We start from the raw sequence: 25,632 nt of genomic DNA, 5'->3' as shown, positions 1-25,632 counted from the left end.
ATGAGGATACAGAATAGGAAGCAGGATTCTCATAAGGAGGATAATGGGGAGTTATCCAAATCCACAAAATTTTTGTTTTTACTTATTTTATGAGATGAATCTGGTTTACATGCATAGTCTTAAGGAAGAACACACCTAACTCTGGGATTTGTACTCATCTGGCCTTTTTTTTTTAAGATGTACTTACTTGGGAGAGAGAGCAAGTAGGGGGAGGAGCAGAGGGAAAGAATCTTTCAAGCAGACTCCCTGCTGTGTGGGGCTTTATTCCCACAACTCTGAAATTATGACCTAAGCCAAAACCAAGAGTCTGACGTTTAAACGACTGAACCACCCAGGTGCCCCTCCTCTGGCCATTTCTTTGGCGTACTTCAACCCAGATTGAATCCTAGCTTTAGAGCAGAATTCACAGGAATCTCAACTGTCAGCAATAGAGATTATTTTTATACTGCCTTCCCTAATGTAAGTGGGTCAATTGAATTATGCATTCTGTATGCCCAGATTACTTAATAAAAGCCCATTTTTATGGAACTGAATGTGCCCCTCTGGCCTGCCTCCTGGGTGCAGTAGCTTGCCTCTGGATTATGGCTTTACTGACTCAGGATAGGTCTTACACAGGAAAGACAGAATTGAATCTCGGGCAGTTGATCCCCTTGTATTTCCCTTAACTGAAGAGGATATGCTCCTTATATAGCTCTGATGTCTAATCTGGTGTGTTGACTATACCTGCTTTGCCGCATTGAGACAGTTTCATCACTACATAGTTTTTCAAATCATGGCATGCACTTTTGGCGATTCACTTGTTCTCTTTGTTTTCCATACTTAGAAATAATCTGAATGATATGTTTAACTGTCTGATATATATTGGTTCATAAGTGTTATTTAAAATTTTTAAGTGACATTTTTAATAACTCTCTAACTTGAAACTACAGATTAACAGAAAATTGCAGAGAATACAGAGAGATTCTGTATATACTATGGAGTTTGACCCAATGGCTACATCTTACATAACTATAATACAACATCAGAATCAAGAAATTTAACATCTGTACTGTGTGCATGTGTAGCAGCTCAATGTCATTTTATCTCATATGTAGATTCCTGTAACTACTACCATAGTCAAGATACAGAACTATTCTGTTACCACTAAGATCTCCCTCATGCTGCCCCTTTATAATCACACCCTATGTTGGTAATCCCCAAGACTGTCCCCAGATTTAGTAATTTGATAGAAGGACTCATAAGACTCCTGTTCTCCTGGCTATGTTTTGTTTTGTTTTAGAGATTTTATTTATTTATTTGACAGAAAGAGATAGCATGAGCAGGAAGGAGAGCAGAAGCAGACTCCCCACTGAGCAGGGAGCCTAACGCGGTACTTGATCCCAGGACCCTGAGATCATGACCCAAGCCGCAAGCAGAGGCTAAACCAACTGAGCCACTCAAGTGCCCCTCCTGGCTGTGGTTTTGTTGTTATTGTTGTTGTTTTAAGATTTTATTTATTGGGCAGCCCGGGTGGCTCAGCGGGTTGGGTTGGTGCCACCTTTGGTCCAGGGCATGATCCTGGAGAACAGGGATCGAGTCTCACGTCGGGCTCCCTGCATGGAGCCTGCTTCTCCCTCTGCCTGTGTCTTTGACTCTCTCTCTGTGTCTCTCATGAATAAATAAATAAAAATCTTTAAAAAAAAAAGATTTTATTTATTCATGAGAAACAAGTAGAGAGAGGCAGAGACATAGGCAGAGGTAGAAGCAGATTCCCTGTGAGAAGCCTGATTCAGGACTTGATCCCAGGGCCCCGGGATCACGACCTGAGCCAAAGGCAGACACTCAACCACTGAGCCACCCAGGTCCCCCCTGGCTGTTTTATAGCCAATAAAAGGATACAAAGCAGGAGCAATAAAGGAAAATGGTACACTGAACAGAGTTTGGAGGATACCTGGCATGAGCTTCCAAGAGACTTCTCTCAGTGGAGTCACATGGGGTGCATTTAATCCCCCCCAGTAACAGATTGTAGCAACCTGTGTGAGGTGTTTTCTGTTTGGGAAACTCACTTAAGCTTGAATTCCAGGCTTTTTGTTGGAGGTTGGTCAGACAGGGACAAATACCTTCATGATTGATCATAGTTAATACAATTCTGGACCCCCAGAAAGAAAGCAGGGGTTCACCACACATCACACATTTAAATGAACTGTCTAAACAAGCTGGTATGGTGTAGCTTGAAGCTCCAAGCTACACAAGCTCCTTGTGTTTATATAAAACAACTTCAAGACTTCCATTCCCAGAAGCTGACCAAGAGCCAGTCACATAATGAGCAGGCCTTTCTGAAAGTGTGCATGATGTTTTAGCAACTCAGCCTGCTTAATTAACACTTTCTCTACCCTTCCTTGTTAGACATGGATAGGATAGAGAGAAATAATGCTGAGCAGTGTGGAGGTAAGAGCTGGGAATTTGGGGGTATAGATCGAGTGGCCGGGCAGGTGGGGGAGGTATGCTACTTTTAAATAGAGTGGCCAGGGAAGGCCTTTCTAGAAGTATGATATGAAAGCTGCGGCCTACACGATGAGAGAGTAGTCACTATGTGAACAGCAGGGCGCACAGCATTCTAGGCATTGGAATAAAAGTGCAAAGGTCCCCAGAAGACAAATGGAAAGGAGGCCTATGTTAGTTTTCTGTTGTTGCCATAACATGTTGCCACAAATTTAGTAGCTTGAAACAACACCCATTCATTATCCCAAAGTTCTAGAAGTCAGAACTGGCGTGCTCAACTTAGGTACTCAAGCATCTCAAGAGGTCAAAATTAAGGAGTCAGCCAGTGTGGGCTCCTATCTAGACGCTATGGGGAAAATCTGCTTCCAGACATACTAGTGCTGGTAGAATTGAAATCCATGTGGTTATAGCAATGAGGCCTTCATTTCTTTGCTGGCTGTCAGCCAGGGTCATTCTCAGCTTCTAGAAGCCACCCATATTCCTTGGCTTATAGTCTTTCTACCTTCAAAGCTGATAGTTCTTTGAATTTCTCTGACTTTCCATTTTGCCCTCCTTTTCTGATTTTTACAGGCATACCTTGTTTTATTGCACTTAGCTTTATTGAGTTTCACAAATATTGCATTTTTTTAAATTGAAGGTTTGTAAGGCAGCCCTACATTGAGCAAATCTGTCAGCGCCACTTTTTCCAATAGCATTTGCTTATTACTTCGTGTTTCTGTGTCACAAAATCTGGTAATTCTTGGAATATTTCAAACATTTTCATTATTGTTATACTATCTGATCAGTGATTAGAACTTGTTGAATGCTCAGATGGTGGTTAGCATTTTTTATCAATAAAGTGTTTTTTTAATAAAGTATTTTTTAGCAATAAAGTATTTTCAATTTAAGTTGTGTAATTGTGTCTTTTAGACATAAGACTAATAAACACCTAATAGACTACAATATAGTATAAACTCAACTTTTTTGTGCACTGGGAAACCAGAACATTTATTTGACTCACTTTATATGACATTTACTTTATTGTGGTAATGTGGGACCTACTCTACAATATCTCCAAGATATACCTGTATTTTTTTAAATATTTTTTTTCTTTATTTATTTATGATAGTCACAGAGAGAGAGAGAGAGAGAGAGAGAGAGAGAGAGAGAGAGAGGTAGAGACACAGGCAGAGGGAGAGGCAGGCTCCATGCACCGGGAGCCCGACGTGGGATTCGATCCCAGGTCTCCAGGATCGCGCCCTGGGCCAAAGGCAGGCGCCAAACCACTGCGCCACCCAGGGATCCCCAATATACCTGTATTTTAAAAACAACTTTATTGAGGTACCTGTTGGCGCTCAGTTGGTTAAGCATCTGCCTTTGGCTCAGGTCATGGTCCTGGGATCCAGGACCAGTTAGGTTTCCTGCTTGGTGGAGAGTCTGCTTCTCCCTCTCCCTCTGCCCCACCCCTCATGCTTGTGCATGGCTCTCTTTGGTCCTGGGATCGAGCCCCACATTGGGCTCCCTGCTCAGTGGGGAGCTTGCTTGTCCCTTTCCTCCCTGCTTATGCTCACTCTCACTGTCTCTGTCCTTTTCTCTCTCTTTCTCAAATAAACAAATAAAATCTTTTTTAAAAAATTTAAAATTTGGGACTCCTGGGTGGTTCAGTGGTTGGGCGTCTACCTTCAGCTCAGGACATGATCCCAGGGTTCTGGGATCGAGTCCCACAACGGGCTTCCTGCAGGGAGCCTGCTTCTCCTTCTGCCTATGTCTCTGCCTCTCTGTCTCTCTGTGTTTCATGGATAAATAAATAAAATATATTTAAAAAACAGGGATCCCTGGGTGGCGCAGCGGTTTGGCACCTGCCTTTGGCCCAGGGCGCGATCCTGGAGACCCGGGATCGAATCCCACGTCGGGCTCCCGGTGCATGGAGCCTGCTTCTCCCTCTGCCTGTGTCTCTGCCTCTCTCTCTCTCTCTCTCTCTGTGTGCCTATCATAAATAAATAAAAAATTAAAAAAATATATATTTAAAAAACAAATTAGGGATCCCTGGGTGGCGCAGCGGTTTGGCGCCTGCCTTTGGCCCAGGGCGCGATCCTGGAGACCCGGGATCAAATCCCACGTCAGGCTTCCGGTGCATGGAGCCTGCTTCTCCCTCTGCCTGTGTCTCTGCCTCTCTCTCTCTCTGTATGGCTATCGTAAATAATAAAAAAAAAAAAGTTAAAAACTTTGAGGTATCATTCACATATCATAAAATTCAGCCAGTTAAAATCAAACAGTTCAATGGCAACTATCATGACAGCCAATTCTAGAATATTTTCATCATCTCACAAAGAAACCTCATGCTCTAGCTATTTCCTTTATTCCCATTCTCACCCCCTCAGTCCGAAGTAACTGCTAATCTGCTTTTTGTCTCTATAGCTTTACCTGTTCCGGAGTTTCATACAAAAAGGGGATCATATAATATATGGTCTTTTATCACTGGCTTCTTTCACGCATGTTTTCAAGGTTGATGGTATTGTGGCATATATCAGTACTTAAATCCTTTTTATGACCGAGTAATACTCCATTGCATGGATATACTATGGTTGGTTTATCCGTTTATAGTTAATGGACATTCGAGTTATTTCCATCTTTTGGCTATTGTAGATGATGTTATAAACATTTGTTCATAACCAGGGTGCCTGGGTGGCTTAGTTGTTTAAGTGTCTACTGTCGGCTCAAGTCATGATTCTAGGGCCCTGGGATCCAGCACCAGTCAGGCTCCCTGACTAGTGGGGAGTCTGCTTCTCCTTTTCTCTCTGCCCTGCCCCCCCATGCTTGCACATGGCTCTCTCTCCCTTTCAAATAAAGTCTTTGAAAGAAAACATTTGTTACAAGTTTCTTTGTGGACATATGTTTTCATTTCTCTTGGATGTATACTTTGAGTGGAATTGCTGGGTCATATGGTAACTCTATATTTAATTGTTTGGGGAGCTGTCAGTTTCTAAAAGCAGCTGCATCCCACAACAGTGTATGAGAGTTCTAATTTCTCCACATCCTTGCTATCACTTATTATTATCTGACTTTTTTTTAAAACCGTAGCCATCCTCTTGGATGTGAAATGGTAGGTATCTCCTTGTGGATTTTATGTTCACTTCCCTGATGATTAGTGATGTTGAGCATCTTTTCATACATTAATTGGTATACCTTCTTTGGAGAGTTATACAGGTCCTTTGCTAATTTTTAATTGGATTGTTTTTGTTGTTGTTGAGTTGTAAGAATTCTTTATATATTCTGGATATTACCCTTTAGCAGATAGTTTGCAAATATTTTCTCTTATTGCATACCGGTTGCCTTCTCACTCTGTTGATTGTTTCTTTTTCTGTGCAGAACTTAAGTTTAATATAGTTACATTTGCTTATTTTTCCTTTTGTTGCTTGTGCTACTTTTGGTATCATGTCCAAGAAATTGTTGCCAAATCCAGTACCATAAAGTTTTCCCCCTATGTTTTCTTTTAGGTGTTTTATAGTTTCATGTGTTTCATTTAGGTCTTTAATCCAAAATTACTTCTTTCTTAAAGTGTTCTTTATATTATTGAGAAAGATATAAGAAGTGTTTCTTTAGTATGACTGTGCCTCCCTGCCTGCCTGCCTTCCTGATGTTTTTATTTTAAGGAATCTCTATACCCAGTGTGGGGCTCAAACCCACAACCCCAAGATCAAGAGTCCAGTGCTTCACCAACTGACCCAGCTAGGTGCCCCAGGAGCTTGTTGGTAGTTATTTTTCCTCCTTCTCTGCCTTATAGTTTAAAGATTATGGACTCATATTTTTGTTGTGCTAATTGTTGTGCTTAATTGTTGTGCTAATGGAAGAATGATAATTCATTTGCAACAACATTTTCTTATTTACTTGATTAGCAGGAAGAAGATGAGCCTTAAGTCTGAACGCCGAGGAATTCATGTGGATCAGTCGGAGCTCCTATGCAAGAAAGGATGCGGTTACTATGGCAACCCTGCTTGGCAGGGTTTCTGCTCCAAATGCTGGAGGGAAGAATACCACAAAGCAAGGCAGAAACAGATTCAGGAGGATTGGGAACTGGCAGAGCGGTAAAAGGACTTAAAATAGGGGTGTTTTACCAGTGATATTGTTAAATATCCAGCTCTATCATTTTCACAATCCATTTTTCTCTCCTCTTGTGAGCTATTAGCAAGTCAGCTTAATATTAAGAGAAAAGCATTTTTTTTTACCCCTTTCTTAGCATTTGGTGAATAGCTTTCAGTGATTTCTTCATTTTTGTCTTTTTCTTTTAATTATTTTGTGTTTAGAGTGTATTAGTCTGAGTTCTATAACAGGCTTCTTAGAGTAGAAGAATGAAGATACATGTACTTCATAGTGAAGGTTAAATGCAGTAATATCTATGATGTCCCTAGCATAGTGCTCGGCACAGGGCTTTCATCAAGCATCATTTTCCTCATTCTTATAATATATCCAGCATGGCATCTGATGTGGTGATAAACATAATAGGAGAAACTTGTCGATTTGTATACATAGCCCTTGCATTTTGGGATTTTAACTTTTTCTTAAAAATGAGATTAGTCAAAAGTAGTTTATATTATTCAGAAATATGATTATGATAAAAACTAAAAGATGAAATGGCTGATGAGCATAGAGATGAATAAAATACCATGTATGATGTTAATTTTTTGCCAAAACATCCTAGAAACAGTAAAACTTCCAATAAAAGAAAGTCAGACTGAACTTTGACAGCATTTGCTAGTTTTTTATATCTAATCAGCCATATTTGCTGAGTGACTACTTTGCTAGCATCTGTGGTGAACTCAGAATTATAATGCATGCTCATTGTTTTCAGTAACTATATGGTCAAAATGAAAATGTAGACAAAGAACATTATTTTATCCGGTTTCCCACTGCACTATTCTCAGTAGCTGATCCTATTTCATGAGAAAGTGGAGGTCACTAGGCATGAATTTTAGCTTTCTCCCCTCCCCACAGCAAAATGTACTAATATCTTTATGTTAACTTCTGTTTTGTCTCAGAGAGAGGTGTGTCCCTATTCCATTCTCAGACTAACACTTCTAAGCTGTGATTTCCTTGCTGTTTCTTACTGCTTCCATTTGCGACCTTGCTTGAGATTTTCTATAGCACTGTTTCTCATAAGAATCACCTGGAAACCTTATGAAAAGAGGCATCACTGGACCTCACCTCAGAGACTCTGATTTTAATAGGGTGGGAGTGAAGTTTGAGAATTTGCATTTCTAACAAGTTCACAGGTAATACTGCTGGGATCACCATATAGAGCCATTGTTCTATGGACAGCCTTTGAGGTTTATTATAAATACCTCAAATTAAGCTCATCCTAGGCCAAATTTATCGTTTTTATTTACTCTAATCCTCAGTCCCAACGTTTCCTCCTACCTGTCCTTCATCCTGTGTCAATTAATGGCATCATAGTTTTATTCAGTTGGCTAAAAACCATTAGAATCATTCTTAATTTCTCCTTTACCTCCCACATTGTCTGTAACTGAGTGATAGGTAGAACTTATTCCAGCTCAGAGAAGTCTTTTGAATTTCACCCTTTCTCAGTTTCCAGGTCCTTATTTTCTCTCACTTAAATCTTTGTATTCTTAATTATTGCCCCTGAAGTTATCACATAGCTACCTGCATTACTTTTCTAAAACACAGATCTGATAATGGCAATTTATTGGATTTACAGTCTTTCTTGGTCCCCACCACATGATGAAATCGAGGATTATAATGGATTTGGCATTCAAGGTTTCTTACCGTGGTCACACCATCAGTGACCATGCTAAACTTGGTCCACAAAAGAAACCACATGCCTTCACATTTTCAGTTCCCTCTCCGTGGAATGTCCTTTCGCTCAGAGGAACCCTGTTCATCTCTTCAGACCAGCCTAAATGTGACTATTGTAAAGCCTTGGGCTTCTCCAGCAGATTGAGTTGTTCTTCCCTATGTTCTCATGGCAGTCAGGTTTTACTCTCTACTGTAGGAGCTATCACATTTTATGGTAATTATTTACTTATCTCTTTCTCCTTTTCAACCTTGAGCTTGTTAGGGAAAATGACTAGAGTTTAGTTCTTTTATGTAACCTTAGTTACATTTAGTTAGTTACAATGAATGAATATGATCCATGGAGAAGATCCCTTTTGAAGTCTAGCATCATGGAGGGATAGTTTCTTATCATACACCTCAGACCTATTTGGTGTGTTTAGGCGCCAGTTCTAAAAATTTTAGATCCCCTGGCAATTCACTGAGTAATAATTTCAGATACAAGGAAAACTTAGAGGATGTGTGGCTCATTCTTAATCCTCTCTTGAATTGCAGACTTCAACGGGAGGAGGAAGAGGCTTTTGCCAGCAGTCAGAGCAGCCAAGGGGCCCAATCCCTCACATTTTCCAAGTTTGAAGAAAAGAAAACGAATGAGAAGACCCGCAAGGTTACCACAGTGAAGAAATTCTTTAGTGCTTCATCCAGGGTTGGATCAAAAAAGGGTAATTTTTTTTTTCCTCTCTGCTCAAATGAGATACAGAATAGATCCATAGTGCCTGTGGGCTCTGCTTTTTAATAACTGTAAGCATTTAGGGGATAGCAACCCAGATTTGAAACTGAAATGGGATTTAAGGGTTAGAAAATATATAGAATTGAAAATCTTCTTTGATCAGAGGTCCTTGTGTGTTGGAGAAGCTTGTTTATTACTCTGTAGGAGTAATAAAGAGAATTGAAATAATGTAGTTTTTTTTTTTTTAAAGGAAAGCTTTTTTTTTTTTTTTTTAATTTTTATTTATTTATGATAGTCACACAGAGAGAGAGAGAGAGAGAGAGAGGCAGAGACACAGGCAGAGGGAGAAGCAGGCTCCATGCACCGGGAGCCCGACGTGGGATTCGATCCCGGGTCTCCAGGATCGCGCCCTGGGCCAAAGACCGGCGCCAAACCACTGCGCCACCCAGGGATCCCTGTAGTTTTGTTTATAAAATGTATTATCATCCAAATATAGATCTTTTTGGATGTTTTATCTTTTTGTGCCTTTAATTTTTTGATTCTGGTTTATTCTCCTTTGTATAATAGCCTTACTAACCATAACTTATTAGAAATTACTATATCTAGGCTTAAGGCTATGTAAAAAAGAGGTTTTCTGAGTGCTTGAGAGAGAGCTTGCATCTTGAAGAAATATATAGAGAACACATAGGAAAAGGCTGGCTTTGAGCTTTTGGAAGGGTGAAAGTAACCCATAGTAGATATTTTCTAGAGCATAGATTTGTATGTACATTATCTTTTTGTCTGCTTCTTAAAATGCTATATACCTAGCAGAAGGATTGTCATAGAAGTTAAATGTGTTCTAACCGGTCAGCAGACGGGCTAGTTGAAGTGGCCTAGCTGGAAGCAAGAAAGAATGTCTGTTGTTAGGACTTAGTCTTTGAACCTTCATGTTGGTAGTCAGAGTTATGCAGTAAATTTGAAATGGTGATGGAGATGGGGCTGATGCTATCAGAAGAGATGTTTTGGACAAACCCTATCACCTCAGGTAGTTGTCAGGAATTTTTTTTTGTCTGCCTGAAGATAGTGAAATGAACAATAATATCACACCTTAAGATCTTTGCTGGTCTTTCAGATTTAATGGCTGCTGTTTTGTCTTATTAGAAGGAGAAGTTACTTCTCAAAACACATTTCTTCTCTTTAATAATGCAACCTTTAAATAATCTTTTTGTTCACATGATTAATTTGAAATTGTTTCTTGGTTGGCTGTCACTCCTAGCAGTTTTTTCTATTGTAATTAGAGAATAATCAGTACCTGTTAGAATTAAATTCAGAATGAATCTGGCTCACGATCTATTTATTAGGAGGTACTGTAGCATGGTGGTTAAGAGCGTAAACTTTGGAGTCTCCTTGTTTGAGTCTCAGTTCTGTAGTTTAATAGCTGTTGTGACCTTGAGTAAGTTAATCTCTTTAAGCTCTGTTCTGAGGGGCAGTAATACCTGCTGTAGGCATGTCTTAAGAATTAAATGAGCTGATGCAATTAAAAGCATTCAGCACAGCACCTGACAAACATAGTAAGTCTCCAATAAATGGTAGCTATTATTATTTATTTATTATTATTTATTTATTTATTTATTTATTATTTAAAAAGATTTTATTTATTCATGAGACACTGAGAGAGGGGGCGGGGGGCAGAGACACAGGCAGGGGGAGAAGCAGGCTCCATGCAGGGAGCCCAATGTGGGACTTGATTCCCGGACTCCAGAATCATGCCCTGGGCCGAAGGCAGATGCTCAACCACTGAGCCACCCAGGGCTCCCAAATGTTAGCTATTTAAAAATACAAGTTGTTTTCCTGGTAGTATAAGCTCTAGTAGTAAGGATCTCAGGGGTATTAAGGTCATTTATTCCTATTTAGCTTAAATTACGTTTCTTGCTTTGGGGAAGTTCTCATTAACCTTAGGAAATTAAGATATACAATGAAGTGGTAAAATATGAAATAGTGTAGAAGTTATAAAACCAATGGCTCTAACTGCCTCATTTTATAAATGACAGTATGAAATCCCATAAATATTAGGTAACTTACTCAAGGTCATATATTGTGTTGTAGATTAGAACTCAAGTCCCCTAACTCCTGGCTCCATTTTTTCCATTATATTCCTTGACCTCTTGTAAATACGTGTGTGTGTATCTGTATCTGTATGTGCATCTATATCTGTGGATAGATACTTGATGAGGTGTCTGTTACTGAAGTACAGTACATTCTTACATTCAGTGCCTATCTTTGGTACTTTTAAAAAATTGCATCCTAAGAATATCTGTATAATATGCATTATATTATGAAAGAAGATTTGTACTTTAAAAGAGACAATTCCAAGTTTTTATTTTAAAAAATTGTATTGGTATACTTCTTAGCTTCTTTTCTTTTCAAGTGGTAGACTGTTACCTTAGATTTTAATCTTTAGTTGTTTTGGTCTATAGAAATCATAGGGAGATAAAGACCTCAAAGTATTGAAAAAAATTTAGGTGTATTAGAAAATAAGATCCTATTTGATCTTTGTAGACTACTTCTATAACTTTGCTAGATGAACTTTGCATTTCAGACTGGTTATTTGGTCTTTGCCTGTTGGATAAGGTTGCCTGTACTACAAGTGGTTTTAATTTATTGATTCTCAACTAAAACAAGCCTTTCTTATTATATAAATTTTATATAACAATATAAATATTGTTTATATTATATAAACAATACTTTATTCTGTATTCTCTGTTTTACTTCATTAATACGTGATGCCTTTGCTCTTGATATTTTTCTTGCTTCTATCCGTGGCATGAAAGAAAGCTCTTAAACCAAGGCAGGTTGGTAGTAAACAGAACATAAATATAGCCTTCTAAGGAGTTTGAAGAATTGTAGTATCCTGTTAAGAGTTGCATGCCCTTCAGAAAAGGTTAATGGAATAGTTTTATTAAAGACTCCGTTTACTTACAGTTTTTAAATTTCCAAAGTAAGGTTGAGAGAGCTATTATAACTTAATAGAGTAAGTCATAGTTGGTTGGCCATGTTGAAATATTTGCTGATTCATTTTGAAAGCCCTTTTTCTTTTAGAGCTCAAGTAGACTGTTGTTGCCCTGAATAGAATCTTACATGCGTCTTTCACAAACTAATCTAAAGGCAGTGCTCATAGGAAGACTATCTTTTCTTTTTTTAGAATTAAAATACCAATTTTTCCAACCAGACCTTAGATTTTAAATACTAAGCTTCACTAAAGTGAACTCCTCAAGGGTTCCTTGGAGAAAAGACTGATTCAGGGGCTGGAGCAGGGAAAGAAGGGCTGCTCAAAATTTGGGGACATGTCAAAGGCCCAGAAGCCAGCTTCTGTGGATTCCCACTGGCCAAATTTGAGTATTAAATAAGGACAATAAATGGAATATACCTGACTGAATAAAATAATCCATTATTCCTTTCAACTAATAAAATAGATACATGATTAAAGGAGAAGAGAAAGCTCTCTCTCTTTTTTTTAAAGATTTATAAATTATTTATTAGAGAGAGAGTGCTCGAGAGTGTGGGGTGGGGGACAGAGGGAGATGGAAAGAGAATCTTGAACAGACTCCCTGCTGAGCAGCTGAGCACAGAGCCAGCTGGGGATAAAGATGCAGATGCAGGGCTCCATTTCATGACCCTGAGATCATGACCTGAGCTGAAATCAAGAGTTAGATCCTGGGATCCCTGGGTGGCGCAGCGGTTTGGAGCCTGCCTTTGGCCCAGGGCGCAATCCTGGAGACCCAGGATCGAATCCCACGTCGGGCTCCCGGTGCATGGAGCCTGCTTCTCCCTCTGCCTGTGTCTCTGCCTCTCTCTCTCTGTGTGTGACTATCATAAATAAAATAAAAATTAAAAAAAAATTAAAAAGAAAAAAAGAAAAAAAAAGAGTTAGATCCTTAACCAACTGAGCTACCCAGGTGCCCAGAGAAAACTCTTTTGACTAATAAATATGGAAGGAGTGATAGAGATAGGAAATCACCATTTTGCAATCATTGCAGTAAGAATTGATTCAGGCAAATTTCATCAATCATTGTTAAATCTGGGGTGAGAGGAGAGTTTCTTAAGGAACAAATTATGGATATCATCTCAAAATAACTCCGACAGCAAATGTATTAATTACAAATAGGGAAATGGTAACTATAATTATGAAATGGACTTTATATACCTCCAGTTATAATACTTTGAGAACGTACTATGAATTATGTAATATTCAAGCTGAGAAGTTATAACCCAAATCCAGTCATGAGTAAACAGCAGAGAAACCCAAGTTGAAGGGTATTCAATAAAATGATTTGCCTGTATTCTTTAAAATTGTCAATATTATGAAAATAAAGGAAGACTAGGAGTCCTTAGAGGTTAAAGGAGACTAAGTATATGTGACCACCAAGTGAAGATGTGACCCTCAGTTGGATCCTGTGTGAGGAAAAAACCCACAGCACTTTTTTCAGGAACTATACCATAGTAATGTAAAAGCATATCCTTGTTATTAAGAAGCACTCATATTAAGGGATAAAGAGTATGATATATACAATTTACCTGAAATATTTATTTATTTGTTTGTTTGTTTGTTTGTTTATTTATTTAAAAAAGATTTTATTTATTTATTCATGAGAGACACAGAGAGAGAGAGAGAGAGAGGCAGAGACACAGGCAGAGGGAGAAGCAGGCTCCAAGCAGGGAAGCTGATGTGGGACTCGATCCCTGGTCTCCAGGATCAGGTCCTGGGCCAAAGGCAGCGCTAAACTGCTGAGCCACCCAGGCTGCCCATTACCTGAAAAATTTAGAAAAACTTAGCAAAATGTTATAATTTCATGAATCTGAGTAAAGGGTATAAAGAGATTATTTTTTAAAGATGTATTTATTTTTAGAGAGAGAGAGGGAGAGAATCTCCAGCAGATTCCCCACTGAGTGCAGAACCCCAGCAAGGAACTTGATTACAAGCTCCTTGTAATCAAGGACTCTGAGATCGTGACCCAAGCCAAAACCAAAAGTCGGACACTTTATCTCTGAACCACCCAAGTGTTCCTAAGGAAATTCTTTGTGTCAGTCTGGCAGCTTTTCTGTAAATTTGATATTATTTCAAAATAAGACTTAAAACCTTAATCCTCCAGCATTCAGTGCTGTCCCAAGACCTGAACTTTACATGTTAATTAAGTAGAAGCATAGTGTTGATTACATCGTCTGAAGGATAACTAATGAATTGCTACTTTAATCATGAGGGCCACTTTGGCATTTAGATGAAACTGAGGTAATGATTCCCCAAGTTGAATTTAGAACTGATTTTATAATTGTGACTATTTTCTGACTTTCCTTGGTAAGGACTGTGAGAAATTTTTTCCCTGTACGGCATATTTGGTGTCTTTTATTCTTTGACACCAACTGGGTGGCCAAGAATTCAGTCTTTTTTCTAACACTACCCAGAGTGAACACGAACTTCACAGCCCAAAACCCACGGTCAAGGGCTCAGTCCCACAAGACTGCCCCTACCCCAGACACACCTCAGGAATCGGGGCACCCATACTTCTAACCAACCAGCTATAAGTCAAGAATTCCTACAAGGCTCTCTTCGGGTTTGACAATTTGTTAGAATGACTTATAGAACTCAGGAAAATACTTTAATTATAGTTTATTACAAAGACTACAACACAGGAATAAGCAAATGGAAGAGATGCAGAGAGCAAGGGGGGGGCCCACCAAGCTATCATGCCCTCTGTGGGCCATACACCAATGTGGAACTCCACAAACCTAATCATTTAGGGTTTTTGTTGTTGTTGTTGTTGTTAAAGATTTTATTTATTTATTTACGAGAGACATAGGCAGAGAGAGAAGCAGGCTCCTGCAGGGAGCCCAATGTGAAATTCTATCGTCCATGACCCCAGGCCCACTCCCTGAGCCAAAGGCAGACAACCACTGAGCCACCCAGGCATCCCAATTTAGGGGTTTTTAAGGCAGCTTCAGTTCATAAGCCTGACTGATTAAATCATTAATTGTCTGTAGTTATGGAAAATTCTTTAATGATACCTGTAAATATTACCATTATAATTCAAAAGCATATATTATTCTGCTTGGAAGGCTTTATTTTTTGTTATTACTTTTTGAAGTTTTTATTTTTTTAAGATTTTATTTATTCATGAGAGACACAGAGATAGAGAGAGGCAGAGACACAGGTAGAGGGAGAAACAGGCTCCATGCAGGAAGCCCGACATGGGACTCGATCCTGGGTCTCCAGGATCATGGCCTGGACTGAAGGTGGCACTAAACCGCTGAGCCACCCAAGCTGCCCTATTTTTATTTATTTTTTAAGATTTTATTTATTATTTGACAGAGAAGGCATGAATAGTAGGGGGGAGAGGAAGAGGGAGGAGCAGATTCCCTACTGAGCAGGGAGCCTGATACAGGACTCTATCCCAGGACCCTGAGATCTGTTAAGGCAGATGCTTAACAGACTGAGCCACCCTAGTGCCCCTTAAGTTTTTATTTAAATTCCAGTTAGTTAACATACAGTGTAATATTAGTTTCAGATATACAATCTAGTGATTTAACACTTCTGTACATACCCTGTGCTCATCATCGCAAATGCACTCTTCAATCCCTGTCACATGTTTTAACCCCTCCCCCCACCCACCTCCCCTCTGGTAACCATCAGTTCTCTATAGTTAAGAGTCTGTTTCTCTCTCTTTTTCCCCTTTGCTCATTTGTTTTGTTTCTTTTTTTTTTTTTTAATTTATGATAGAGAGAGAGAGAGAGAGAGAGAGGCAGAGACACAGGCAGAGGGAGAAGCAGGCTCCATGCACTGGGAGCCCGATGTGGGACTCGATCCCGGGTCTCCGGGATCGCGCCCTGGGCCAAAGGCAGGCGCCAAACCGCTGCGCCACCCAGGGATCCCTGTTTTGTTTCTTAAATTGCTCATATGAGGGAAGTTATATGGTATTTGTCTTTCTCTGACTGACTTATTTAATATGATACTCTCTAGCTCCGTTGATGTCTTGCAAATGGCAAGATTTCATTTTTTTTTTATGGCTGAGTAATATTCCATTGTGTATACACCACATCTTATCCACTCATCAGTCAGTGGACATTTGGGCTATTTCCATAATTTGGCTGTTGTAGATATAATGCTACTGTAAATATCAGGATGCATGTATTCCTTTGAATTAGCATTTTTGTATTCTTTGGGTAGTGTGATTGTTGGATTGCAAGGTATAGTTCTATTTTTAACTTCTTTTTTTTTTTTTTTTTTTTTTTTAAGATTTTATTTATTCAGGGCAGCCCCGGTGGTGCAGCGGTTTAGTGCCGCCTGCAGCCCGGGGCGTGATCCTGGAGACCCAGGATCGAGTCCCACGTCGGGCTCTCTGCATGGAGCCTACTTCTCCCTCTGCCTGTGTCTCTGCCTCTCTCTCTCTCCCATCTCTATGAATAAATCTTTTTTTTTAAAGATTTTATTTATTTACTCAGACACAGAGAGAGAAAGAGAGAGAGACAGAGAGGCAGAGACACAGGCAGAGGGAGAAGTAGGCTCCATGCAGAGAGCCCGACGTGGGACTCGATCCTGGGTCTCCAGGATCACGCCCCGGGCTGCAGGCGGCACTAAACCGCTGCACCACCGGGGCTGCCCTGAATAAATAAAATCTTAAAAAAAAAAAAAAGATTTTATTTATTCATGAGAGACACACACAGAGAGAGAGAGAGAGAGAGACAGGCAGAGGGAGAAGCAGGCTCCCTGCTCCATTCTGAGAATGGAGAATCTCAGCCAAACTCCATTCTTGAGTGTGGAGCCTGTCACAGAGCTCCATCTCGTGACCCCAAGATCATGACCTGAGCTGAAATCGAGTTGCACCCTTAACCAACTGAGCCACGCAGGCTCCTCAGAAACTTTAAACTGAGTGTGTAGATAGGGAATGAAACACTCAATATTCATGGCAGACTGTTTATGCTTGAAATTAGTATTACTTATATAATATGATATATACATATAGCATATATTTGTACATTATGTAATGTACTTTCTACATTAAAATTTTCTGTATTAAAGTTGAAGAGCAAGCAATCGCCATCTAGATCCTAGCCAAAATATGATATAAGGGAAGTTATTCTTTTCTGTCTTTCCTTCTGAACACCCACTGGCTATCCAAAATGGCCTCATCTTCTTCTGTACCTGAACTCTGCCTCTCTCAGTTTCCACTCTGTAATCCAGACTTCAAACTTCTGATCTTTTATTGGGAGGTTGGTTTTTAGGAAGGTCAGAGAGAAACAGCCAAGTGTTAATTTTAATAATTTGTACTAACTAATAACTAGAGAGCCTTTCTTTTTTTTTTTTAAGATTTTATTTATTTGCAAGAGACACAGAGAGAGAGAGAGACACAGGCAGAGACACAGGCAGAAGGAGAAGCAGGCTTCCCGCAAGGAGCCCAATATGGGACTCAATCCCGGCCCTCGGGGTCGGTCACACCCTGAGCCAAAGGCAGTCACCCAACCACTGAGTCACCCAAGGTGTCCCCAGTATTAGTCTTGATTTACTTTTTTCTTTTGTAATTTAAGATTTTAATTATTATTGTTTTTAAGATTCTGTTTATTTGAGAGAGTGAAAGCATGCACACAGGGAACAGCAGAGGGGGAGGTAGAGAACAAGCAGGAGAGGGACCAGCAGACTACACTGAGTGTAGAGCCTGTCACAGAGCTTGATTACAGGACCCTGAGATCATGACCTAAGCAGAAAACAAAAGTCCAACACTCAACCATCAGAGCTACCCAGGTGCCCCTAAGATTTTATTTTATTTTTTAAGAGCAGTTTTAGATTCACAGTAAAATTGAAAAGAGGTTGCAGAGATTTCCCATATGTCCCTTGCCCCCACACATGCACAGCCTTTTCCATTATCAGCATCCTGCACCAGAATGTTAAGTTTTGTGTTACAATTAGTAAACCTACATTGACACATCATTATCATCCATAGTCCATATTTTACATTAGGGTTCATTCACTCTTGGTGTTATATATTTTATGGATTTGGACAAATGTATAATGACATGTACCCACCATTATGGTATCATACAGGATATCTTATATTTTATTTTTAAAAGATTTTTATTCATTTATTCATGAGAGACACAGAGAGAGGCAGAGACACAGGCAGAGGGAGAAGCAGACTCCTTGCGGGGATCCCAATGCGGGACTTGATCCCAGGACCCCAGGATCATGACCTGAGCCAAAGGCAGATGCTCAACTGCTGAGCTACACAGGTGCCCCTTCATTTACACTTTGAAAGGATTTCTAAAGTCATTATCCGTCTTTGGAGAAAAGTATTTGTTGGAGGGAAGAGTATGCAGAAGCAAAGCAGTAAAGGGATGGCTAATGTTTCCCTACCCTTAACTGGCCTGCAGACCTCCAAGTCACAGGGATTGGTGTTCCTTTGAAGAGTCTTCAGTCCTCTCTTTGGCATGCAGAGTTAATTACAGCATAGTGAAGAGCTTGGGCTTTGGAGTCAAGGCACATAGACCTGGGTTCAAATTCTAGCCTTTACCACTTAAGAAACTGCAACATTATGTAAGTTACTTAATAGGCCTGAATAAGGCCTCATCTTCCTCATTTGTAAGCATCATAAATGTACCACTGTGTAGAGTGGTGAGGATTACACAAGAAAAACTGTAAAAATACTTAGCACATAATAAACGTTCACTGTATGTAAATTATCTTTTTGTTGTTGTTAGATTGAATGGGCATTCTTTTTTGTTGAGTGAAGAGTTCTATATATGTTATCTAGGTCAAGCTGGTTGATAGCGTCGCTCAGGTGTTCTATCCTTACTAATATTTTTTGTCACCTATAACATCAGTTACCCAAAAGAATATTGAAACCTCCGGTTGAAATTATGGATTTTTAATTTTTCCTTTCAGTTCTCTCCATTTGTGCTTCCTTTATTTTTTATCAATTTGTGCTTTTTATGTTGAAGCTGCGTTATTAGGTGCATACACATTTAGTATTGCTATGTCTTCTTGAAGAATTAACCCCTTTTTCATTGGCAGATTCTCCTCTTTATCCTTGGTAATATTCCATGTTCAGAAATTTACTTTTTCCAATATTTGATATGACTATTCCAGCTCTTTTTGATTGTTTGGATGGCATATCCTTTTTGTTTCTTCAGTTTTTTTTTTTTTTTCAAATTTTATTTTATTTTTTTAATTTTTATTTATTTATGATAGTCACAGAGAGAGAGAGGCAGAGACACAGGCAGAGGGAGAAGCAGGCTCCATGCACCGGGAGCCCGACGTGGGATTTGATCCCGGGTCTCCAGGATCGCGCCCTGGGCCAAAGGCAGGTGCCAAACCGCTGCGCCACCCAGGGATCCCCCTGTTTCTTCAGTTTTTAATGTATCTGTGTCTTTATATTTAAAGTGGATTTCTGGGGATTCCTGGGTAGCTCAGCGGTTCAGCGCCTGCCTTTGGCCCAGGGCGTGATCCTGGAGTCCTGGGATCGAGTCCCATGTCGGGCTCCCGGCATGGAGCCTGCTTCCCCCTCTGCTTGTCTCTCTCTCTCTCTCTCTGTCTATCATGAATAAATAAATAAAATCTTTAAAAAAATAATAAAGTGGATTTCTTTTTTTTTAAAGATATTTATTTATTTATTTATTTATTTGAGAGGGAGAGAGTACAAGTGGGGTGGAGAGGGAGGAAATGCAGAGGGAAAGGGAGAAGTGGATACCTCGTTGAGCAGTGAGCCATGGGGCTCGATCCTAGGACCCTGGGATCATGACCTGAGCTGAAAGCAGATGCTTAATTGACTGAGCCACCCAGGTGCACCTAAAGCAGATTTCTTACAAGATATATAGGTATCATGGACTGTTTAGGCTACTTATATTGGACTGTTTAGGGTGTTTATATTTATTGAAATTTTTGATAATATGGTGCTAAAACTTAGCATCTCGATCCTTGTCTTCTGTTTATCCCATCTGGACTTAGCTATCTCCTCTTTTCCTACCTTTTTATTTATTTTTTTTTTGGGATTATTTTTTATGATTACATATTTATTTTCACTATTGGCTTATTAGATGTACCTCTTTTTTTTTTTAAGTGGCTGTTTTGAGGTTTAAAGAATATCTTAACTATTCTATATTCATAGTGTTATACCAGTTTATGTATTAGAATCTTACCAATAGAATTCTTAGATTTCTTCCTCCCATTCTTTGTGCTATTATTGTCCTATATTTTACTTATACATAGGATATAAATCCCAGAATCCATTATTATTAATTTAGCTTTAAACGATTATCGTCTAAATTTTTTTTTTTTTAATGAGAAAATGTTTTTTATATTTGCCATTGCTGATGTTCTTTGTTCCTGGCTGTTGGGAAATGAATTATTCCCATTTCCCCCATCTACCTCCAGTATCTGCAAACCATTATTTCATGTATTTTGTCTGATTTTCTAGTTGTTAAGGTAGTAAGGTAAATCCAATCCCTATTATCATGATTAGGAGTGGAAGTACCAGTTTGAGTGAAGGATTAAACTCTTTAAGTATTAAAGAATTTTTTCTAATCATACAGGACATCAAGAAAAATTTTTGGTTTTCCATATTGGTAAAAAATGTTTCAGGAAGGATGTGGCCAATTTATAAGTTGAATTGTACTCTATTTATTTGCTTAGAAAATAAGTAGTACATTCAGATGGCTCAAAATGTGTATGGTCCCTCACCCATATAGTTTGTAGCCACTACGACCATTGTTCTCCCATATTCAGACAGCCTTTATCATTAGTTTCTGATGTGTTCTTATGTTCTTTTATTTTCATTTATAAACACATAAAATTTTATTACATATATTCTGCTCTATATAATATCCCATTTTATGGATTAAACTACAATTTAGTCCCTTTTTAGTCTTCTCTTGTTATAAGTAGTACTAAAATGAGTGGCCTTGTACATATTTCATTTTGTGCATGTGCAGTTAATTTTTGAGAAATTGAATCATAGGATAAATGTATTTTTAATTTTGATGATTATTGCCAAGTTGTACTCCATTGCATTTATATCATTTTACACTCCCACCTCCATAGTTTGAGAGTGCTTCCTCCTCAGCATATCTTCATTAACATCAGATGAAAAAAAAAAAAGGAAAAAAAAAACATCAGATGAAGATTTTTGTCTGTTAATTTTTAAAACAGCATGTCATTTAGTTTTAAGTTGTGTGTTTGTTATCATGACGGAGATAGAGCATGTTTCCTGTGGTTAAGATCCAATTATGTTTCCTTTCTGTGCACTGTTAGAATTCTTTACCCATTTTCCTGTTGAACAATTAGATTTTTTTCTCTTCTTTTTTTTTTTAAGATTTATTTATTTATTTGAGAGAGAGAGAGTGCTTGTGAATGGTGGCGGTAGAGGCAAAGGGAGAGGGAAAGAGAATCCTCAAGCAGACTCCCTGCTAAGGGTGGAGCCCTATGTGGGGCTCAGTCTCAGGACCCTGAGGTTATGACCTGAGCTGAAATCAAGAATCAGCTGCTTAACCAACTGAGCCACCCAGACACCCCAGACTTTTTTCTTCTTTATAGGACTTCTTTTACATTAAGAAAAGTAGCTCTTTGTGATATAACTTATAAGTATTTTTTCCAGTTTGTTGTATGACTTAGACCAGTAGTATTTTTAGCTACACATACAGTGGTTTTGTATGTGTGTGTGTTTTTCTTTTAGTATATGTGCTGCTGAAGCAAGCACATTTTTTTTCTTTTAATGTGATTTTAGGGCTTGTACAGTTTGAATCATAGGATACACCTGATAATTTAAAAGATATGTAAATACTTCATTTAGAAAGATAACTATAAAGTGCAACTTTATTCTGCTAACTTCTTAATAGTATAGCTTGGAGGAGAAAGGGTGTTTTTGCTTTACTTTGAACATAAGTCTAACAGGTATCTCATAGTTTGATAATCAGTTATGTAATAATGAGAGAGAGATGGAATCTTTACCATAGTTAATAGTATATTCTTTTAGGTAGTCTAATGTGTTTATGTACATGTGTCTCTTGAATAATCCAGTCTTTTATAAAGATTATATTTATTATTTATTAGTGAGAGCATCAACGGTAGAGGGAGAGGGAGAAATGAGCTCCCTGCTGAGCAGAGAGCCTGGTGTGGAGCTCGATCCCAGGACCCTGAGATCCTGACCTGAGACGAAGGCAGACGCTTTAACCAATGGAGCCACCTAGGTGCTCCTTGAATAATCCAGTCTTCCCTTAAAATTTTAGTGCAGCTTCATCATTAAAATGTATCACAGGTACTATAAAGTTCAAAAAATGGAATTATAAGAAGTTACTCTGAGAAAGCAGGTAATAAGTTGATTTCAGTACCTTCAAAAGATACTTTGTCTTCTTACTTATCTTTCTTTTTGTATAAGAAAGAACTTGTGATGTTATGAGATAATTTAATTTGTTACAGTTATTGAATTAGCACAGTTCAAAATGAGGAGGCTTGGAATGTGATCAGAGATCAGATGGTAGTTCGTGCTGTCCAAGAGCACTTAACTTTATCTCAACACCCTTATCTTTGTTCTATAAAGGTCCCATTTTACTTTCAGTGTATTAATTTGAAGAGGGGAAAGAGTTGTGCGGCCACTGAGTAGACAGTGTTTTATTTGTTTCGCTTTCCTCTTTGCTATATGTTCTGTCATGATTACTGTGCTACTTTTTGATATATTCTTTTACTTTGAGCAGTATCGCTTGAAAGCTGACGAGTGGGTAAATAATTGTTAGTCTCCATATAGAGTAGCCTTGTTGACAAGTAGAATGGATTTGGAAGATTATTTATTTATTATTATTTTATTTATTATTATTATTTTTTAGTTATTTAACATCTTAAAAGTAACCTAACATTTTTGTGCTTCTACTGATTATTATTTTACTTATTGACTAATTTTGTAACTCGTGCAGTTTTTGAGGAAGTTCAAGATAGTGGTGCTATTTCAGTATTTACAATTAAGTATGTAGATCAAAGCATGATATATTTTGGCTAAGAAAATATTAGTAGAGTAACTTTTATTTAAATGGGAATATATATATAGTTTTATCTGCTTGTAAGTCCTAGTTATAAAATAGATTTAGCTCACTTTAAGTAAAGTTGTCCAAATATTTAAACATAAAGCAATTTAAATTCAAGTTTAACTTTGGTTAAGTATAACTTAAATAATCTTAAGTTACATACTTAAAGTAATTCCATGCATGGATCTTCTATGTAATAAAACTCATTATGTTTAATTTTCCCAGCAGAAATTCAGGAAGCAAAAGCTCCCAGTCCTTCCATAAACCGGCAAACCAGCATTGAAACGGATAGAGTGTCTAAAGAGTTCATAGAATTTCTCAAGACCTTCCACAAGACAGGCCAAGAAATCTATAAGCAGACCAAGATGTTTTTGGAAGCAATGCATTACAAAAGGGTAGGTTGATAGTAACCGCTTAGAAACATAGAGTTTTGATTTTAGGATAGGTCTTAGAGATAATCTAGTGTAACTTTGTCATTTTATACCTGGGAAAATCAAAACCCTGAGATGTTACTTACCTAAGAAATGTCACTGATTCAAGTTAAAACCTAATTCCCAGGCTAGTACTTTTCCACTGCAACTCTGTGGTGTTTGGATCATCTTTGCATGGAAAGTCTGACGCCAGCGCCACTTATATTGTATGCTTTAGTAATAAGCCTTCCTAACTTGTCACCTTGTAAGTAGTATAAACCACCAAGACCAAAAACATAGTGTACCTTGAATTCTAAATAACAGTCATTAGATCAAGGAGCATTCACATTAGGGTTTTTTGTTTTTGCTTTGTTTTGTATTTGGATACAAAATACCTCTCCTTGCTCAGGTAGAGAAGGGAAAGCTAGAATTTATATTTGGAAAGGTACCTTAACTATCCAGTTTCAGTTCCCTTATTATTATTATTTTTTAAGATTCTATTTATTTGTTCATGAGAAACACAGGACGGGGTGTAGAGGGGAGGCAGGGACACAGGCAGAGGGAGAAGCAGGCTCCATGCAGGGAGCCCGACGTGGAACTCGATTCCGGATCTCCAGCATCATGCCCTGGGCTGAAGGTGGTGCTAAACCGCTGAGCCACCCGGGCTGCCCTCAGTCCCTTTATTTTATAGGTGGGGAAGGTGAGAGCCAGAGAGGATAAGTGACTTGTTAAGGTTACACAGCCACATTCTGCCAGTGTCAAAACTAGAACTTGTGCCTTCCACATGTGTGTATTTAACCCATAATTTTTTAAACTGTAATTTCAGTTGCAATAATTCATAAGACTACTTGTAAAGGGACTCATTTTTGTAAACAATCATCAATTTTATTTGTAATGTTCTTCACCTGTTAAACTCAGAATTAACTCTAAACTCCCCTTCTGTAAAGTGAGAAAGTCTTAAAAAAAAAAAAAAAAAAAAAAAGAGAGGGATCCCTGGGTGGCGCAGCGGTTTAGCGCCTGCCTTTAGCCCAGGGCGCGATCCTGGAGACCCGGGATCGAATCCCACGTCAGGCTCCCGGTGCATGGAGCCTGCTTGTCCCTCTGCCTATGTCTCTGCCTCTCTCTCTCTCTCTCTCTCTCTCTCTCTCTCTCTCTCTGACTATCATAAATAAATAAAAAATTAAAAAAAAAGAGGGAATAAATAAAGCAGCGAGGTGATGAACTGCTTGGCTGTATTCCAGCTGTAGTCACGAACACTAGGCTAATAAGCAGTCATCTTCTGCCAAAATACTTTTTAGATATGGAATTCAGTTTTAGTAAAGGAGAAAAGAAGCTTTCTTTCTTGTTTTTTGGTGTGTAGATACACTGAGAATAAGTAAGCAGCCCTGTTGTTTTTTTTTTTTTTCCTAAAGTATTTGTAAACAGTAGCATTTAAAGAAAGCATAGATCATTGATGTTTTGAGTTAGAAGCAATGATAGACTTCCTCAGTAGGGAAACATCAGAGCTCATGTGGTGTACAACTTTCACTTTTTAACCAGAAGTAAAAACTAAGGCTTTGTAGTTATTTATTCTTTAGCCCATACAGAATGTTTACCAGATATCTATACTGTTTTGGCATATATACTACAGTACATATAGCACATATACTCTGATGCTATATTTTAGAAAACCAGTCAGCTCATTTATCAGCTCATCAGAACCGATTTATTCATTTTTCTTTTGCTCAGAACTATAATGTGCTCTTGTTCTGTAATAATTTAGTTGACTTTTAAATCAGTACACTAAAGTATAAAGGTAGTTAACTGGTGCAGATACCATTATGCCTAACTTTTAAAGGCATCACTAATTGATATCAGAAAACTGGATAGGAAACCAAAAAAAAGGAAAACTGGATAGGGCTTCAGATTGCTTGCATTTGAAGAGCCATCATGCAGCCTGTTTTCCATTTCTGCTCTAGCCCTAAATGTTCTGTGGCTGAGTGGCCAAGTCTTATACATGTGTGTTTGGCATCTAGCACAATACCTGGTGCATACCTGATAATGAACAGATATTCGTTAAACTGAAATGTCCCTGAAGAAGCCCTTCTGGATAGTTGCTGAGATAATGAAGTATGTCATAGTGAAAGGTTCTACTCTCTCTACTCAGTTCACCAAAACTCAAAACCTTAACTTAAGCTTAAGACTCGAAAACCTTAACTTAATGTTATTCAC

General features: G+C 38.5%; 1 protein-coding gene across 5 annotated transcripts in view; it reads left to right on the top strand.

Moving 5' to 3' along the window:
• Positions 1 to 25,632, top strand: part of RABGEF1 (RAB guanine nucleotide exchange factor 1) — a 67,573-nt gene that overhangs the window by 17,376 nt on the left and 24,565 nt on the right. For 2 of the 5 annotated variants that reach the window (XM_055341332.1, XM_055341330.1), the window contains exons 2-4: positions 6,357 to 6,545; positions 8,803 to 8,969; positions 23,237 to 23,406. In XM_055341332.1, the coding sequence (XP_055197307.1) occupies positions 6,367 to 6,545; positions 8,803 to 8,969; positions 23,237 to 23,406 (516 nt within the window). In that variant the 5' untranslated portion in view covers positions 6,357 to 6,366. Of the gene's footprint in view, positions 1 to 6,058; positions 6,213 to 6,356; positions 6,546 to 8,802; positions 8,970 to 23,236; positions 23,407 to 25,632 lie in introns of those variants that run through there. The other 3 variants (XM_055341334.1, XM_055341333.1, XM_055341331.1) reach the window with 3 other exon arrangements.

This window comes from Nyctereutes procyonoides, unplaced genomic scaffold (genome assembly GCF_905146905.1).
Source record: "Nyctereutes procyonoides isolate TBG_1078 unplaced genomic scaffold, NYPRO_anot_genome, whole genome shotgun sequence".
Taxonomy (NCBI): domain Eukaryota; kingdom Metazoa; phylum Chordata; class Mammalia; order Carnivora; family Canidae; genus Nyctereutes; species Nyctereutes procyonoides.
The sequence above is the reverse complement of the archived record's forward strand: the minus strand, read 5'-3'. Positions and strand labels throughout refer to the sequence as shown.